The 19,815-nt window shown below is 42.2% G+C and overlaps 1 protein-coding gene across 2 annotated transcripts in view; it reads left to right on the top strand.

Moving 5' to 3' along the window:
- anxa6 (annexin A6) overlaps positions 1-19,815 on the top strand; it is a 40,678-nt gene that overhangs the window by 17,003 nt on the left and 3,860 nt on the right. For both annotated transcript variants that reach the window (XM_084332359.1, XM_084332358.1), the window contains exons 10-23: positions 872-967; positions 1,585-1,643; positions 3,377-3,499; positions 3,607-3,665; positions 4,886-4,964; positions 6,748-6,829; positions 7,073-7,167; positions 7,441-7,554; positions 12,352-12,442; positions 13,043-13,122; positions 14,179-14,232; positions 14,355-14,448; positions 18,784-18,879; positions 18,969-19,027. In XM_084332359.1, coding sequence (XP_084188485.1) covers positions 872-967; positions 1,585-1,643; positions 3,377-3,499; positions 3,607-3,665; positions 4,886-4,964; positions 6,748-6,829; positions 7,073-7,167; positions 7,441-7,554; positions 12,352-12,442; positions 13,043-13,122; positions 14,179-14,232; positions 14,355-14,448; positions 18,784-18,879; positions 18,969-19,027 — 1,181 coding nt within the window. The remainder of the gene's footprint in view (positions 1-871; positions 968-1,584; positions 1,644-3,376; positions 3,500-3,606; positions 3,666-4,885; positions 4,965-6,747; positions 6,830-7,072; positions 7,168-7,440; positions 7,555-12,351; positions 12,443-13,042; positions 13,123-14,178; positions 14,233-14,354; positions 14,449-18,783; positions 18,880-18,968; positions 19,028-19,815) is intronic.

The raw sequence follows: 19,815 nt of genomic DNA, 5'->3' as shown, positions 1-19,815 counted from the left end.
TAGTAGTAGTAGTAGTAGTAGTAGTAGTAGTAGTAGTAGTAGTAGTAGTAGCAGCATCAGTAGTAGTAGTAGTAGTAGCAGCATCAGTAGTAGTAATAGTACATACTAGTAGTAGTAGTTGTTGTAGTAGTAGTAGTACTAGTAGTAGTGTAATAATTATGGTCTGTCACTAATACTTTTTTTGATCCACTTTTTCTCCCATTTTCTATATTTTTCTCCCATCCCAATTTCGTGTCATCCAATTCAACCCTCCCCTGTCACGAACGCTGTTTCTTGCCTCCCACAAGCCGGCTGCAATGTGGACTAAGTCATACATAGCACAAGTCCCCTCCGGTACTTGAGGTAACAGCAGTCGCATCTTTTCACCTGCGCAGCTCGATCTCTCAGTGGCGAGGAGTAACGCGTGGGAGGCTCACGCTGCCCCCGACACTTCCTGATTCTACTGCGCAGGCGCACCAATCGACCTGTAGGAGTCGCTGTCCACAACGCCCGATCCCCACCCATCAGTTTCCCACCCCCTAATACGGCCAATGTGTATTAGTATGAACGACCAGCTAAACTGAAAGCAATGTGGAGCGCTGGGCTCGAACAGGCAAGCCCAGCGTCTCCGTCATTCGTGGCGAGCGCCTTGCCCACTACGCCACGTAGCCGCCCTGTTCTGTCACTAATACTATAGTTTTATTTTAACCTATTCAGAAATCTGAGAGCTTATCATTCTATTGATGATGTCACAGTGGCTACTGGCCATCGAGTTTCAGATAGTGTTTTGGAACAACATGAAGAAAAAAGAGAACGTACACCTGAAAGGGTTAACGTTGAGATATCATGTTTCACATAACTCACAGAAATGTCTCCCTTCTGGTTCTCATAGTGTTTGATGAATACCAGAAGATCGGTGAGAAGTCCATAGAGGACAGCATCAAGAGTGAGCTGTCGGGAAACTTCGAGAGGCTGATGTTAGCTATTGGTAAGAATCATGCCGTCAGTCATAAGCTTTATGGGTCATGGTCATCATGGCCCACTCTGTGGCGTCTGCGGTGGGCTCTGCTGTGACCATGACCTTCACTTCTACCAGCTGTACACACCTACAGTAGAAACAGGATAAGGAAGGTTACCGTTAAAAGATAACCTGTTATCTAACATTGTAATCGGTAATGTAAACCAATAGGTTACTCACGATCAGTAATGTATGGTAATCGGATTATGATCTGTTCATTTTGAATAATTTTCCTCCAAAATCCATAGAATATTAAGTAAAATAGAAAATATTCTGAATTAAACTTGTCTTAATGTTTTGAACATAATCTAAAACCACAATTATTGTACCAACAAAATGTAATTATTTATGTGTCACAATCTAAACACATTTTCCATTTGAATGTGTTCCTGAGTAATCCAAGAAATGCAATGTTTCCTTCAAGAGTATTAGCAATCTGATGATTCCCCCCCCCCCCCCAGTAACTGTAACAGTTATCTACTAATGTTTTTTTTAATAATGAGTTTACTGTAATCCTCACTGTTCCAGCATGAACAGAATGAGATGTGAGGTTTCCTTTTAAGGCAGTGTTTTGATCTCTCCCACAGTCCAGTGCATCAGGAGTGTTCCCATGTACTTTGCCAAGCGTCTCTACCAATCAATGAAGGTAAATATACTCTGTATAAAAATAACGCAACGGTCTAATCTGCAGCACTTTGCAGACATGCAGTGGTGTGGTGGTAAATATCAAAGTCTCTCCAACAAGACATTCATTTTCATTTCAAACCTTTATTTCAACTCGTGAGACACTGAGGTTACCCTCATTTACAGTTGACGACGGGTTTACAAAACAATGGCGGTTTCAGTATCAGTAGATTCATACACATAGGCACAACAAATAAGGATAAACAATAAAAGACCAGCTAAGACTGTTACAATTGCTTGGAGATCATACTTTTAAATGCAGCAAAAGAAGGAATAACCTGAGCCATTCTACACATGGCACATCCAGTGGTTTCTGCCACAGAGTCCTTAGTTACCATGGCAACCACTCACCGTAGAGACCATTGTTGTTGTTTTAAAGATCCCCTCCACACATGTTTTAACACTTTACAAATGTTCAATAAACTACTGAAAATGTCTCACCAGCATCCCTACACCTTTTCCCTCGTTGAGAATACAAGGATATATGAAGCCCCACCCCCTTCCGCCCTCACGTCTTCCCCCAAGCCCCACGCCCTTCTGCCCTCACGTCTTCCCCCAAGCCACTTACCTCTCTCTTTTTCCAACTAAACGGTTCACCAAAAATGTGTTTCTTCCAAAGACAACACTTCTTAGCTCACACAACCTTGTTCTAACTAACTAAGAGATTCACAGACAAATTTGATCACTAGATCAACAAGATAAACTTATAATAGTAAGTTTCACGTTAGCATTTCATGTTCATTTTCTGGATGACAGTGTGGCCAGCTGGGCGACAGTAATCATGATAGGTTCACAGGATTAGTTGCGTCACACAGGAGGCTCCGGTTTTGAGAAGGTACAGAGAAGCCCCTCCCCCTCCAGTGGGAGAATGTGAAGAGGTCGCTCTGGTGACAAGTTCTGCACAAATAACAATGTGTATAGTCAAAGTCATGTCTCCAAGACAGGAGTTAACTGTAGAAAAAACCCTCTGTCATTATACATAATGTCATTATACCTGTCTCTGGTAGTAGAGGAGGTGGATATAGAGGTTGCTACTGAGAGGAGGTAGCCTAGCTATATAGTGACCTAGGTATTTTAATTCAGCAGCTAGACGGGTATACTCCAAATACCTAGAAAAAACAGATGGGAATTCTCCCAACCCTTGTGTATACCCTCTGCAAAGGCGTCCCTTGCCTAAGCTAGTATTGGTTTGGGGCCCCTTTTACCTTTCGCCCAGCCCAGCCCCGCCCACAGTTTTTTAAGCCAATCCTTGTTAATATGTTTTAAATGTTCAGTTCTGGTATTGCACAATATAAACACGTACCGTTGCTTGGATCCATGATGGTCTCCCAGCCCTACCAATCACAGTCCTCCTCTGTTCCACCTCTCCAGTCCTACCAATCACAGTCCTCTCTTCCATCTCTCCATCCTACCAATCACAGTCCTCCTCTGTTCCATCTCTCCAGTCCTACCAATCACAGTTCTCCTCTGTTCCATCTCTCCATCCTACCAATCACAGTCTCTCCAGTCCTACCAATCACAGTCCTCCTCTGTTCCATCTCTCCATCATACCAATCACATTCCTCCTCTGTTCCATCTCTCCAGTCCTACCAATCACAGTCCTCCTCTGTTCCATCTCTCCATCCTACCAATCACAGTCCTCCTCTGTTCCATCTCTCCAGTCCTACTCACAGTCCTCTGTTTACATCTCTCCAGGGTCTCGGTACGGATGACGACAGCCTGATTAGAATCATGATCTCCCGCTCTGAAATTGACATGCTGGACATTCGAGAATGCTTCCGTCTCCTATACGAGAAGTCCCTCTACAACATGATTAAGGTTGGTGAAAAAAATGCTAAATATATTTATGTTTTAATTAAAATTGAATAGTATCAGATGAGACTCATGACCATATTGCATTATGTCTTTGTCAATTAACTTAACAGGAGGACACGTCGGGAGATTATAAGAGGACTCTGCTCAATGTCTGCGGGGGAGATGATGAGTGAGTTATTGCTGTGTGCAGCAGCAGCCACACGGGGGCGATAGTGTACCACTTAAAGAGCAATGCCAGTTTTTTGGTTGACATGTGGGTTCCAACTTCCAAGTCATTCTTGACTGATACAAAAAAATCTATCAAACTTCATTTGTATAGCACATTTCATACAGTACGTGCAACTCAATGTGCTTCACAGAAAATTATTGCAAAGAATAATTTAAATAATTAAAAAGGCAAGAAACAAACACATAATAATAATTCTAATAATAATAATAAAATTAATAAAAGCAATGCAAAAAACCTAGGTAAACCCAATGCTAAAAAGGGGTGTCTTAAGATTTATAAAAAAAAAAATCCACAGATTCAGAAACCCGTAGATGCTCTGGCAGGCTGTTCCAAAGGCTATAGGACCATATTAGCTAAAAGCTGCTTCTCCAGGCCTTGTTGTTCTAGCCTGTGGAACCAGCGTCAGAGGATCTAAGTGTTCTCCGGGGCACATACCTAAAAAGCATTTCAGATAAATAGGCAGGTGCATTGCCATTTAGTGATTTAAAAACAAATAAAAGGATCTTAAAATCGATTATAAAACTAACAGGCAACCAGCGCAGGGGCAATACACTGTATTAAGGCACAATATAGCACCTTGTCGGGAAAATAAAAGGTTGTTTTCTGGGTTTATGCTGTGTTTAAAACACATTTTCAAATACACTGGAAGCCTATGACAACAAATTTGTTCAGTAGCGGTAAAGGATTATGAAGAACTGCTGACTTCATGTTTGTATCGAGGCAGGAATGACTATGAACCCTCAACCTTATGTGGAAATGTACTGTTTTCTAAGGAAACGTGACACTGAAGAATTTCACTTTGCTGCCTGAGCCATAGTTCTGCCTAAAAAGGAAAATGTATGTTGTCATAGTACAGCGGTGAGTCACCGTAGAGACATATAGGCCACAGAGGCCTGTCTGAGCAGATGAGAGTATAGCTGCTAAAGCCATGTGTAATATAACTCTTTGGCATAAACAGCGTGCGGTTATGCTTTCAATACTGTCTCAATGTAAGGGAAACTTCTGTATGCTGAGTGTGTCTTATAATACACGTCTTACTCTTATCTAAGACATTGCTGTTGCGTAATGTGTACTCTTTTGAGTGTGTGTGGGTGTGGTGGGGGGGTTTGTGCTGGGTGTGCATCATAAGTTCACCCTTGTCGTCATGTTGATCGTTACAGCTTAGCAGGAGAGTTCTTCCCCGAAGCTGCTCAGATAGCCTACCAGATGTGGGAAATCAGTGCCATGACCAAAGTCCAGGTTTGTCCCCCGTCCCCCATCCCCCGTCCTCGTTCCTGATGTAGACGTCTCGTGTTTGGCTCGGCAGTGGCATGCATCCTAATTAAGCGTGGACCCCTCAGTGTTCTGTTCCTCCCTGCAGTAACGCCCGCCAAAACAAACAGAACCAGCTTTGTCTGAATGGAGATGGTATCACAACGCTGTTCCATTTTGCAAATCAAGGGTGCTGAAATACGGCCAGTCCTTGTAACGAGACTCTGTCCAAACTGGGCCCCCAGGAGCCGGTGAATGTCACAAAGATCTCAGAGCTCGGTCAATAGAAAGGCCGTCTCACACTCTGGTCAGCTGATTGAGCTGTTTTTCAGGCCGGCCTCCCCGTTGTTGGTGCCACAGCTTTTAACCTCAACGGGGCGACGCGCGCCCACTCAGATGCCACGCTGCTTCACCCTTTGCTTCTCTGCTGCTAGGAAACACAACTTAAGGCGAGACAGCCTAGGTGAATAGGCACATTTAATTTTTTTGGTAAACAATTAGTTGTTTATTTTACTTCATTTTGTCTGATTGTGTCCATAAATCACAATTATAATACAGAACTTTGAGGGTGTTTTCCCATAAATTAGTTTGTATGCGTTATTCTTACACGTAAGAGATGAAATATAGTACACACACACCATACTTTCCACATTTCTTTCTATCTATACCCTGCTTTTTTTTACAGAGGGGTTTGTTGATATATCATTCATAGCCTGATTTATAGTACATTTATACCAAAAAACCTGGCGAAAGTTAAATTTTATGACTGTAGACAGTATTTCCTGATTTATGGGATGATAAAAAGATATAACCACAATCCCTTCTGGACAAAAGTGCATTGTGTTATGTGTCAACATAATGAAACAAACATTTAGAATCTGGCATCATCCAATGTTGGTGATTCTGTTCCTGCCAATAGAGGCAAATTAGCACATATTAATTAGGCAACGCCTATTTTGCATATATAAACATAAAATCTCAGAAAACTTGCAATACATTTTTTCTTAGTTGTTATGTACAAAACACTGGGAAGGTTTCATAGTGATATCTATTAAAATATTTGTTTTGCCTATTCACCTAGGCTGTCTCACCTTAACTTTAACTTTCAACCACGTCTGAGTTATCCCTTAACCCTTTCAGGTGTGCGACCTCTCCAAATGAAACTCACCACGATCGCTTTCCAGTCGTTATTGTGACGTCGTCATTCGAATGTTTCTAATCGCATGTGTGAGGATGTGCACCTTAAAGGGTTTAAGAATCACAAAACAACATGTGAGTCTCTCAGTGATGATACATGACTGACGTTTTGTCCTTGCACGTTTTGCAGAGCTTTGCATGTTCATTGCAGTAACTCCTCCAGGTATGGATTTCTAGAGCTTTCTGTATGCCTTTTCAAAACTGCTTTGCTTTGCTTTTGCACATTGTGTGCACGTGTGCGCGCATGTGTGTGTGTGTGTGTGTGTAGGCAGGGAGTGTTCCCAAGATAGCGGGGACAGCTGGAAAAGTCTTATCAGCTCTGTGTTCTCTCCGGAATTTGTTTTATTTTGTTTTGTTTTGGCTGGCAGGCATTCTCAGAAGGGAAAATGCCACGTTGTCTTCATCCATTTCAGGTCACTTTCCGTCGATTTAGTTTTGAGTAGTAGCGGAGTGAATTTTGACAACTCCGTCCAAAATGACTGAGTGTGTGTGTGTCTGTGTGTCTGTGTGTCTGTGTGTGTGTGCATTGAATTCCACCCATCCTGCGTCCTCTCTCGTCCTTCTCATACCTCAGCTGAGACCAACCATCCACCCTGCACCACAGTATGACCCAACTGCTGACGCCCAGGCTCTGAGGAAAGCAATGAAAGGATTTGGTATGAAAATAATAACAATAATAATAATAATAATAATAATAATAATAATAATAATAATAATAATAATAATAATAATAATAATAATAATAATAATAATAATAATATAATTAAAAAATATATGATGATGATGATGATGATGATGATGATGATGATGATGATGATGATGATGATGATGATACATATAGTTTACTATTGGTACTCTGGGATAGATTTGAATGGTCACCATCTCTTTCCTCACTACAGGAACAGATGAAGACGCCATAATTGACATTCTGGCACAGAGAAGCAATGTCCAGAGACAGGACATCAGACAGGCCTTCAAGTCCTTACTGGGCAGGGTGAGAGAGAAGCATGATTGAATATTAAACAAAAATATAATACAATATGAAGTATTAAACTATTTAGTATACAGTAATACATTTGCTATAGTATATAACATACAGTTAAGATGCCATTATATAGTAAGAGGATATACTTTTCCTACTGTTTTTGATACATACAGTGTGTCAGTCAACCACTTGTAGCACGCATGTTTGGTTGTAGCGAGATTCTGATCAATCCCATTGATTATAATGTCAGCCTGTGACACTGTGCTTGATCTGTGCTCATAGGACCTGATGAAGGACCTGAAGTCTGAGCTGTCCAAGAACCTGGAGAGACTCATCATCGCCCTGGTTCTGACTCCAGCTGAGTTTGATGCCAAAATGATGAGGAAGGCAATGGAGGTACGACAATAAGGGTTGTATTACATAGGAAATGATACATATACCACATACTCAGCGTGGCCTTAGTTTGGTATGTATGTGTTTGACTCTTGAGACGGCTGGTTGATGCTAGACACGCTCAACTGTGAATCGCTGGGATACTGGTAGTTGAAAAGAGACTTCCTTATTGGTTTGAGGGCATGAGGTGATCTGCCCAGGAAGTATATGTGCAGATGGTGATCATTGAAAACTAGACCCGACGTATGTCGGATGATGACATAGTTGCAGAGCCATGCGACTTCTTCCCCACTCGCACTAGTGCCACCGGGCAGGGTTTCCGTTAGAAAAAATTGTTGCCGGCCTCAGTGTCTCAAATGAGAGAAATTCCGGTCAGAGTTTATTGAGCTTAAAAACAATTGATAGGCAAAAGAATGACAACAAAACAAAAGAATGACATCATCAAGGCATGTAGATTTATAATATGTTTACTTAAAACTAGGCTACTTTTGCGTATATAGTCATTATATTCCAAATAAAATAAGTCCAGAGACTCCGTGCTGCTGCCGACTTTAAATCAAATAGGTGTCTGTGGGCAGTCGCCCGACATTAATAAACAGCAGTCTGTTATAATCACATTTTTATGAGCTAACGAATTCCGTTATATTGGACATTTGTATTAATTATATCAAGCGAAGAACTGAGAAATTTGGCAGAGAGAGACGGCAACATTATCGTGGGTTTGCGTGACGACTCTCTCTCTTTCCACCTCCCAACGACTTATTTGCGAGAGTATGTCGATGCAGAGCAGCAGATTCAGCTGTTTTCTGGCTCTTTTCTGGCTCTATCTGGGGACCGCTCAGCAGCGCCCCCCACCCAACAGGTGAATTGCCAATGGCTGAATTGGAGTACTGCACTGTGCCGCTGCTGCTCCGGCTCTGCAGCTACACATGCACTCGCAAACTCAGCACTAAGCTCTCGCTGACAACGTCGGTGTCATTATTAGAAGCAACGATGAAACAAATGTAATGATTGTTTCGTTCATCGCATAGGCTATTTAATTTTAGCCTATTTTAATACAATTCAAATAATCAAATTGTGCTTAGAGGGAATTATTTTCACCGGACATTAAGACCGGAGAGATTAAATATGTCGGACTTCAACAGATTTTGCCGGTCAAATACCGGTAATTACCGGCTAACGGAAACGCTGCCACCGGGGTCAATATGAACACGCACTTCCCAACAAGCCTATAACCAATGCAACGCTTTTTGTTGATTTTGGATTGTTGATTTATTTTTTTGTTTGTTATATTTTGAAAACTTTAACTTTTTTGTATTTGTTTTTTGAATTAGGGGTAGGTTGCTCTATAAGCCTTCGGCTTCAAACCTATCCTTTTCGTTTGTTTATTTGTGAAAATGTTCGAAAAAATATATTTTTTTTATCCACTTTTTCTCCCATTTTCTATATTTTCTCCCATCCCAATTTCGTAACATCCAATTCAACCCTCCCCTGTCACGAACGCTGTTTCTTGCCTCCCACAAGCCGGCTGCAATGTGGACTAAGTCATACATAGCACAAGTCCCCTCCGGTACTTGAGGTAACAGCAGTCGCATCTTTTCACCTGCGCAGCTCGATCTCTCAGTGGCGAGGAGCAGTGATGCCACAGATTACTTGTAAAAGTAATCTGATTACTGATTACTGATTACTCCTTTAAAAAGTAATCTAAGTTACTTTACTGATTACTTGATTATCAGAGTAACTTAGTTACTTTGAAAGTAACTAGGTTACGAAGTCGTCGTCGTTCCCCCAACAGTTTTTTTTTAAACGCTTTATTGAAAGTGCATAAATTGTTTTTAACTTGTTTCTCTGCACATAACGTAAATTGTTAAACTAGTGCTTCAGCTTCTGTACCATCAAGTATGGTAAAGCAACAGTCTATGATGCTCACAGCATTAGAGCAGCCAGCCAGTGGTTTTACAAAACCAGTGTATCACATCTAACAAATGCAGGCTGAACTATTCAATTATATCAACTGTAACTATTAAATTGTTTTTATAAATGTCTCTCTATAAACATACAATCAGTCTCTCTTTAACATGTAAATTAACTGTAAATCTGGCAAATAAGAGCTTTTGCTCTGCCACCATCAACCCTCCTGTACCTAGTCGAAGCGTCGGCTAGTGTTGTGATTCCAGATGCTTTCAATGCAATTGGATGTGCTGTTTTTAGCGGTAGACAGTATTTTGTTTCCTCCGCCGTGAAGTAGTGACTGAGGCTACGTTTAGACGAGCGTTTTGGGGTGGAATTCTGAACAGAAACCGCAAAAGTCATCTTGCGGTTTCACTTTTAATTTTGCCAAGCGTTTTGGGGTGGAATTCTCCGACGACGGAGCCCTGCTGTCACACGATTGGCGCATATGTCACATGACGTGCTGTGAAGACCCGCCCTACTCTGCCTCTGATTCGCAGACTGTGTATGGGGAATGTGATTGGATCAAAGCAGAGTCACTCACAGACAGAGGGACCAGTCACGCCGCGGGACACATTCTTATATTTAACCCTTTCACTGCCACACCACGTCACTCCCAAATAAGAAAAACAGCTCAAAATGTATTTTTGACTGTCGAAAACGAAATAAAATACTGCATTCCGCCTGCATTATGAATTTATGATGAGATAGTAACGAAATAGTAATGCACAGCCACTTGGACAAGTAACTGCAATCAGATTAACGCGTTAGATTACTATTTTCGGGGAAAAGTAATCAGATTACAATAACGCGTTACTTAGTAACGCGTTACTGGCATCACTGGCGAGGAGTAACGCGTGGGAGGCTCACGCTGCCCCCGACACTTCCTGATTCTACTGCGCAGGTGCACCAACCGACCTGTAGGAGTCGCTGTCCACAACGCCCGATCCCCACCCATCAGTTTCCCACCCCCTAATACGGCCAATGTGTATTAGTATGAACGACCAGCTAAACTGAAAGCAATGTGGAGCGCTGGGCTCGAACAGGCAAGCCATGTTCGAAACAATTTTTGTTTGTTTATTTATTTGTAAACATTCAAAATAAAATAATTCATTCATTCAACGCTAGATCAATGTGTCACAGCTGACAACTGCACAGGTTGTGAGAGAACACAAGCCTTTACATCATGCTCTCTTTTCTATATTCTCTATATAATTTACATATATGTTGACATAAATGACTCCACCTACTGAGAGCGTTGGACACAACAGTGCCACTAGTGGAAGTGTTAGTCTGTAACTCTGCTAAAAAATACAGTAACCATGTAGCCTAACTCTGCAGCTGTTATATAGTCTATGCTGCATACTATAATTTCTTCAACAAATAAATTACACTATAGGTTTTATTATTGTGTGGATCAGTAGGCCTACTATAGTATCTGACATGTGGATCAGTAGGCCTACTATAGTCTCTATTGTGTGGATCATTATACCTAATAGTCTCTATTGTGTGGATCACTAGGTCTACTATAATCTATTGTGTGGATCAGTAGACTTACTGTAGTCTGATGTGTCTGATGAGTAGGTCTACTATAGTCTCTATTGTGTGGATCAGTAGGTCTACTATAGTCTCTATTGTGTGGATCATTATACCTAATAGTCTCTATTGTGTGGATCAGTAGACATACTATAGTCTCTATTGTGTGGATCACTAGGTCTACTATAATATATTCTGTCGATCACTAGGTCTACTATAATCTCTATTGTGTGGATAAGTAGGTCCACTATAGTCTCTATTGTGTGGATCAGTAGGTCCACTATAATCTCTATTGTGTGGATCAGTAGGTCCACTATAGTCTCTATTGTGTGGATCAGTAGGTCCACTATAGTCTATTGTGTGGATCAGTAGGTCTACTATAGTCTCTATTGTGTGGATCAGTAGGTCCACTATAGTCTATTGTGTGGATCAGTAGGTCCACTATAGTCTCTATTGTGTGGATCAGTAGGTCCACTATAGTCTATTGTGTGGATCAGTAGGTCTACTATAGTCTCTATTGTGTGGATCAGTAGGTCCACTATAGTCTATTGTGTGGATCAGTAGGTCCACTATAGTCTATTGTGTGGATCAGTAGGTCTACTATAGTCTCTATTGTGTGGATCAGTAGGTCTACTATAGTCTCTATTGTGTGGATCAGTAGGTCTACTATAGTCTCTATTGTGTGGATCAGTAGGTCCACTATAGTCTCTATTGTGTGGATCAGTAGGTCCACTATAGTCTCTATTGTGTGGATCAGTAGGTCCACTATAGTCTCTATTGTGTGGATCAGTAGGTCCACTATAGTCTCTATTGTGTGGATCAGTAGGTCCACTATAGTCTCTATTGTGTGGATCAGTAGGGTCTACTATATCTCTAGTATTGTGTGGATAATTGCATGCGTATGTTGTTTTGGATAGAAACTACCCTCATCTTCATCATCACACTAGTTAACATAAGTGAGTGATTTTAATTTAGAGTGGTAATCATTGCATGTGAATGCATGAATGGACCAGATGTGTGCTCTGGAGGAAAGACCTTCACACCTCTGGGTGGCTTAACCTTGTTAAACGCACCTCAAGACCTCTGCAAACACACAGAAGAACTGGGACCCTGATGTAAACAAGACGAAAGTCTTTCTCTGGTCTGCATCCCCTTAACAATTGTGTGTATTGAGCCGTACTGTATTGTACCCATGGTGCCACAGATATGGTGCTACACATCTGGTGCTACATGTATGGTGCTACACGTCTGGTGCCACAGGTATGGTGCTACAAGTGTGTTTGTACTGTGTAGTGAGCTGTGCTGTTTTGACAGGGGGCTGGAACAGACGAACACGCTCTGATAGAGATCCTGGTCACCAGAAGCAACGAGGAGATCCAGGCCATGAACGCTGCCTATGAGGACGGTGAGTTAGAGCTCTGCCCTTTTATTAAATGGTGAGTTCACAGTTTTGGAACAGCTAGCTCTATTTCCTACTTACACAGTGATGTCGTCGATCAGTCCGTGTTTAAGTGCTTTCAGGAGGAGCTGGGTGCCCAGCCTGAAGCGCAGCATGGACTATGAGGATGTAACAGATAAATAGGAGTCAAGTCCACGGATTCTCAGCTCCTGTGCAGATGTATTCTGGTGATCCGGTGATATAGATGCACAAGACACCATATCAGGTTCCACACCAAGGTCATTTTCAGGAGCGCTTGCAGAGCAAACCCAGACTGGGAGGAGGAATAGGGTGACAAGCAGGCAAACTCCCAACCAATAGAAAAATACCTCACAACAGCATTATGCATACAGTGGCGAGTGGATACAAAACTAACCCTGTCACTCTGAGAAAGGACTCTATGCCTCGACAACGTGGATGAGTAGGAAACAGGGGCTAGGGGTCCAACATTGTGAACTCACCCTTTAATGCCAGGGCAGCCTGATAACTACACAGTCGCTGTTGAATTGAATACTTCCACCCATGAAATATCAATTCGTCAACACGTCTGCGTTGATGTTTCTGCAGCTTATAAGAAGTCTATGGAGGAAGCCATCCAGTCTGACACCTCGGGCCACTTCTGTCAGATCCTTGTGTCTCTGGCGCAGGTAACGGAGAAAACCCCACACTGCGTGTTATCACTCTGTAGACGCCATGTAAAGACTAAACCCCACACTGCGTGTTATCACTCTGTAGACGCCATGTAAAGACTAAACCCTCTCTGCGTGTTATCACTCTGTAGACACCATGTAAAGACTAAACCCCCTCTGCGTGTTATCACTCTGTAGACGCCATGTAAAGACTAAACCCCCTCTGCGTGTTATCACTCTGTAGACACCATGTAAAGACTAAACCCCCTCTGCGTGTTATCACTCTGTAGACGCCATGTAAAGACTAAACCCCCTCTGCGTGTTATCACTCTGTAGACGCCATGTAAAGACTAAACCCCCTCTGCATGTTATCTCTCTGTAGACGCCATGTAAAGACTAAACCCCCTCTGCATGTTATCACTCTGTAGACGCCATGTAAAGACTAAACCCCCTCTGCATGTTATCTCTCTGTAGACGCCATGTAAAGACTAAACCCCCTCTGCATGAAACGTCACTGTACTGCAGTACCGCTGTTTGCCTTTGTGGGGCAGTAGTGATAGAGTGGTATACACGTGTAGATATATAACGTTGTGCATACATACATACTCTATTGCCATATAGACCTGTTCGCTGTATACGTCAGACTCGGTGTGCGCGCGCATCACCGGAGCAGAAAGGAACGTAATCCTGGTCAGAACAACGGGACAGACTACAATATATTTGCATTTGTTAGCCATGCTAGTGATCTAAACAATCAATCCATGCCAAAGCTAGATATGTAAAAGGTGAATGACTCACACTCACAGCCATGCTGATTTGGCAAGATGACATCCAGCCGTTTTCGTTTGACACAACTTTTAGTCAGGGGAGTGTCATGGTTTCTCCATAGAGCCCCGTTGTACTTCTTTTAGCGCAGAAGCTCGCGCAGGTCCGGGGCAACTTAGTCACATGACTGATTGGCTCGAACATGGTATGTTTGTATACAGCGAACAGGTCTATGCTACAGTCTATCTATACTATAAACAAATGTTACAAATCAAAGACCTACATCAATACGGACTTCCTTCTCTCCAGGGGGCCCGTGAGGAAGGCCCTGCGGACATGGACAGAGCTGCCGCGGACGCTCAGGTGACTTCAGGAGGATGTACTGTCATCAGTGTCCTCTGTGTGTGTGTTTCTTGTGTCTTTACCGGTAATATTGGAATGTATTTGAATGGTTGTTGACGTTGTGTGTTCGTCGTGCTTCACAGGAACTCGCAGACTCGTGCAACGCAGACTCCGACGACATGGAGATGAAGTTCCTCAGCATCCTCTGCACCCGGAGCTTCCCTCATCTCAGGAGGGGTGAGAGCCCAGACCGTCACAGTCATTTATTTATTTATCTAGCACATTTAAAAGCTCAAAGAGCCGACCAAAGTGCTGTACAGTAACTACACAATTAAAAACTATAGACATAGTCGCAGAGTGGAACAGAGGACAATAGGGAGGTGTAGTCTGACGTCACTGGTTGTTCCACCCGTATAGGGATTCATCATTGGGAAAATGGATTATCGGCTATTGTAACAATTCTGCCGCATGGAAATTGAAAAACTTTCCATTTTTGCACAAAATGAGTTCCCTTCTATCACTAACATTATTGTTTAAAGGGGAACTATTTTACTATTTCTTTCACTATTTGGGCACTTTTACACAATTCCTGTGGGTTTATGGAACACCTCTGTAATTTTTTTTTTTTTTAATTCATTGTTTTGTATTTCTAATCAAGTCCTCAAAAACAGCATTTTTCTACCTCAAGATCTTAAAGGGGAACTATTTTACTATTTCTTTCACTATTTGGGCACTTTTACACAATTCCTGTGAGTCTATGGAACACCTCTGTAATATATATATTTTTTTTATTCATTGTTTTGTATTTCTAATCAAGTCCTCAAAAACAGCATTTTTCTACCTCAAGATCTCGAGCCGTTTTGAGCCTGGGCAGCAGAACTGTGTGCAGCTCATCTTGTATCTCAACATTAACATGCAGCGGTGTCTTTCTGACATCACAAATCATCACATTTTCAGATGACTCAGTTCAGTGAGGGTGAATATTGTGAGAGGAGAATTGGAAGAATGCGCCAATATGAGAATTTTGAGACATAGATCATATTAATATAAGTTCACATAGCTAGGAAACAATGCTAAACACTCAAAAAGGCCATTTATAAGATAGTTCCCCTTTAAAGGGGAACTCCAACATTTTGGGAAATTAGCTTATTTAACATCTTCCCTGGAGTTAGACAAGAAGATACATACCTTTTTTGTCTCTGTGCGTGCATTTTAGCTTTGGGAATAGACGCTCTGTTAGCATAGCTTAGCTTCATCACTGGAAGTGAGGCAGGACAGTAGCCTTACAGTGTATTGCAAGGTCTGACATTGACCAAATTTGATATGCATGACCTTGGTGGGCTCTAGGTCAACTCCTGAAAAGGGGGTCAATGTCAGACCTTGCAATCAAAAGTTAGGGGGCGCACTGAAATTATGGCAAGGGTTATTAGCCCCCTAACTTTTGATTGCAAAGTCTGACATTGACCCCCTTTTCAGGAGTTGACCTAGAGCCCACCAAGGTCATGCATATCAAGTTTGGTCAATGTCAGACCTTGCAATACACTGTAAGGCACTGTAAGGCTACTGTCCTGCCTCACTTCCAGTGATGAAGCTAAGCTATGCTAACGGAGTGTCTATTCCCAAAGCTAAAATGCACGCACAGACACAAAAAAGGTATGTATCTTCTTGTCTAACTCCAGGGAAGATGTTAAATAAGCTAATTTCCCAAAATGTTGGAGTTCCCCTTTAAGCTGTTTTGAGCCTGGGCTCCAACCACTGTGGGAACTGTGTGGAAACTCAGCTGATTATCATGCAGCGGTGTCTCTCTGACATCACAAATCAGCACATTTTCAGATGACTCAGTTCAGTGAGGGTGAATATTGTGAGAGGAGAATTGGAAGAATGCGCCAATATGAGAATTAGAGACATAGATCATATTAATATAAGTCCACATAGCTAGGAAACAATGCTAAACACTGAAAAAGGCCATTTATAAGATAGTTCCCCTTTAAAGGCCAACTTGCATGTTGTATTTTTGTTCAATAAACAATGTGGACTAGGCCAACGGTGACTTTCATGAAGAAGGAAAAAAGATTTATTGAAATTGACCCAGTTTTAGCGTTTTTATCAAACATTTTGTCTGCCCAACACAATCACCACGCACGTGGATATTTTAATCAATGGTTCATAACGTGCGCGTGTAATCGAAATGATGTCGTCACAACAGATGCAGGGCACCAGGGGGCTCTGAGAGTCACACACAGCTAGTGGCAGGCACTGCAGGCAGAGAGCCTTGCTACTACTAGCCGAATGAAAATGTATCTGTTTCACCTAACAACACTATTGCTCCGTGATCATAGCCATCCATCTCTAAAGCTAACCACTATTTGTAAAAGCCACAACCACGTTACCATATTTGTAATAATGTAAATCATTGTGTCGTTGTACATATTGTGTATACACCGTTAGAAGCTAACATAGCTTAGCTTGGTAGCTATTGTGCTAACAACATATCCCGACGTCCGGCTTGCTGGCCGGCATGAACGCCCGACCCAAAATGGTTCTCTCCTCTCTGTACACCCCCGTCCCCACCGTAGGGTGCTCGAGCCCGTAACGCTAGTGGTACACGATAGCTATGAGCTAACTAACGCTACAGGCTCAAACACCCTACGGCCGCCACTGTTGTCGCGTCCACAAGCTCCCCAGCAGGACACCCGTGAGAACGGGGGCACACAAAGAGGAGAGAACCACCCCAAATCGGGCACTCATGCCGGCCGACAAGCCGGACGCCGCGGCACGTTGTTAGCACAATAGTAGCCCACTGTGATGCACCGAGTGGGCCACCATTGATCAACATGCAGCGACGTGTAGCTTGCATGATGCGTGTGCAGTGCTTTGCCACACAGGTCTGAGAAGAGGACCTGCACATGATTTTACTCGTTCCCCAAACTCCTCTACATGCCCCGATCTAAAATGGTTCACGACAGTAGACATAATGCTAACGTTAGCCAGCGCCATATATGCAGTAGTACTATGACCCGGACGGGCATAAGGCATACGTTTCCTGAAGTGACGTCACGGCCGTGCTAGCGTCTGATAAGCGTTTAGATTTGCTTGTGCATGTTATTCGTGAGTGGACCTTTTTAACCATTTCTGAGTGAAATTTCCGGCGTCAAATGGAAAAAAATAAATAATTAAATTAGATACCAATGATGTAAACTACCCATAATTGCAGAGTAGGGTTTAACCTGCAAGTTGGGCTTTAAGCATTTTTGGTTGAAATACAATTCGGCGATTTTTTTTTATGATTAATTGCGAATATTTTCATGTTGAGCTATATATTGTGGATGAATAAGCACAGAAAGGTACACCATGCCAATGTTAATGCTTTATTTGTTTTAAACGAGACGATTTAGAAATGGGCAATGGGGAAATACATTGGGTGGGACAGAGGGTGGAACACGCAAAACGACAATGACGTAACCACTACACCTCCCTATACAACATGACAAAAGACAGGATGGTCAGTAAATACAGTAGCACCACAAGACACCAGACGATACAGTATGACAGTAGACAATATGTTACTTATGACACAAAGACTATATACAGCCGACAATATAGTAAGACATAGGAGACTAGATTATATGTTATGGCAGTAGGACTATGCAACAGACAGTACGGTAAGACATGAGACACAGGGAATGACAGTAGAGTAACTGGACACTGTACAGAACACAGAACAGCAACACCAGGGGGACAGAATAAGCACCAGGCTGACAGAGTAAGCACTATAGGCTGACAGAGAGAAATGTAAAGAGAATGGTAAGGGAGCGGGGATTAATCCTAGTCAAATGCTATGGAGTAGAGGTGGGTTTTGAGGTGGGATTTAAAAGCATTCACAGAGGGAGCAGATCTTATGTCTGGGGGAAGACCATTCCATAGCCTGGGGACCACTGCTTCTGGCAATTCACTGTCATAGGAATGAGTTTTGTGGAATACATGCAGGGGGTGACAGTGGCTCAGGAGGTAGAGAGGTCGTCTGGTAATCGGAAGGCTTCGCTCCTCTCGGCAGCGTGTTGAAGTGTCCGCCTAAAAGAACACGCCAACATTTGGGGAAATGAGCTTACCGTCTTCTCCAGAGAGAGACAAGAAGATAGATACCAGTTTCCTCTCTGTGCGTTCAGTAGAAAGCTATCTGGCTGCACGTTAGCTTAGTTTAGCACAATGAATGGAAGCGGACATGACCGGTTAGCCTTCGGGAGAGGTGTTAGTTGGACAATGCCTAGGACAATGCCATGTCCGCTTCCATTCATTGTGCTAAGCTAGGCTAACATGCAGCCAGATAGCTTTCTACTGAATGCACAGAGAGGAAACTGGTATCTATCTACTTGTTTCTCTCTGGAGAAGACGGTAAGCTAATTTCCCCAAATGTCGTCGTGTTCCTTTAAGTTCTAAAGTGATTTGAATAAAAGCTCTCTGTTTACCATTACATGCAATAATCTGCACCTGCGCCGGTATTCAAATTACAATAATCAAACATGATGACAGTGATCTTTGATAATTACTGACCAAATGCTTTACCATTCACAGTATTCCAGGAATTTGTAAGATGCAGCAATAAGGACATTGAACAGATTATCAAGAAGGAGATGTCGGGAGATGTGAAGAATGCCTTTTATGCCATAGGTAGGTTAATAGTTATTCATATTAATAATCAATATAGAATGTCTTGATGTGGTGCTCCATCACTGTCTGTCTCTCTGTCTCCTCTGCAGTCCGCAGTGTAAAGAACCAGCCCGACTACTTTGCTGACCGTTTGTACAAAGCCATGAAGGTAAATCTTATTCTTGTAGAATAATCATAAAAAAAAAAAAAAAAAAAAAAACATCCACAGAGCTTTTAGAAAGGTGCGGAATAAAAGTATTGCTTTCCCCCCCCAAAATAATTTTGATGAATGAATTTATCATTTTAAATCTTTTCTGGTCCAAAATGTATGTTGTTGTTTACATGTTGCGTGCATGTATCTCCTCCCTACTTCCCATTTCCCCACGTGGAATGCACCTGATTTGGATAAATTACATGCTGGTGCTCTAGTAGTGTGACATTTAGTGGCTGAATGTTATCTATAGCACCTTTAACAATGCTGTTGATCAGTAGAAATCTACTTTGTGTGCATTGTGGAACAAATTTCAGTGAGCCTCCCATCAGTTTGTACAGACAGAGGTTTGTGGCTAACTATCCAGAGCTAGTATGAGAAACAGCATGGATTGTGCTGAGAAAAGACTCTACTGATCAACACCATCATTCATGAGTAGCAAACAGGGCTAGGGTTAAAAGATTCAAGGAACACTTCACCCCAAAGATGATCATTTGTATATCAATTACTCACCAAGTTTCATAAAGTCCCAAAACGTAGCCATACTTGATGAATCAAAGTTAATGGGGTCCAAATTTAACAACAGCAAAACTACATCAAAACATCCATTTGCAAACTCTCAAACACATTGTGCAGCATAATCCAAGTCTCATTTATCCAGTCGTGTGCTCAGTACCTCCCAAACATAAACATTTTCACTAACAAAAACATTTCAGGATAAATGCTGCCTTCAAATGGGGTTGTGC

The sequence above is a fragment of the Notolepis coatsorum genome (assembly GCF_963971535.1).
Source record: "Notolepis coatsorum genome assembly, chromosome: 16".
In the NCBI taxonomy this organism is placed as follows: domain Eukaryota; kingdom Metazoa; phylum Chordata; class Actinopteri; order Aulopiformes; family Paralepididae; genus Notolepis; species Notolepis coatsorum.
Note: the sequence above shows the minus strand (reverse complement) of the source record. Positions and strands in the feature narration are given on the sequence as shown.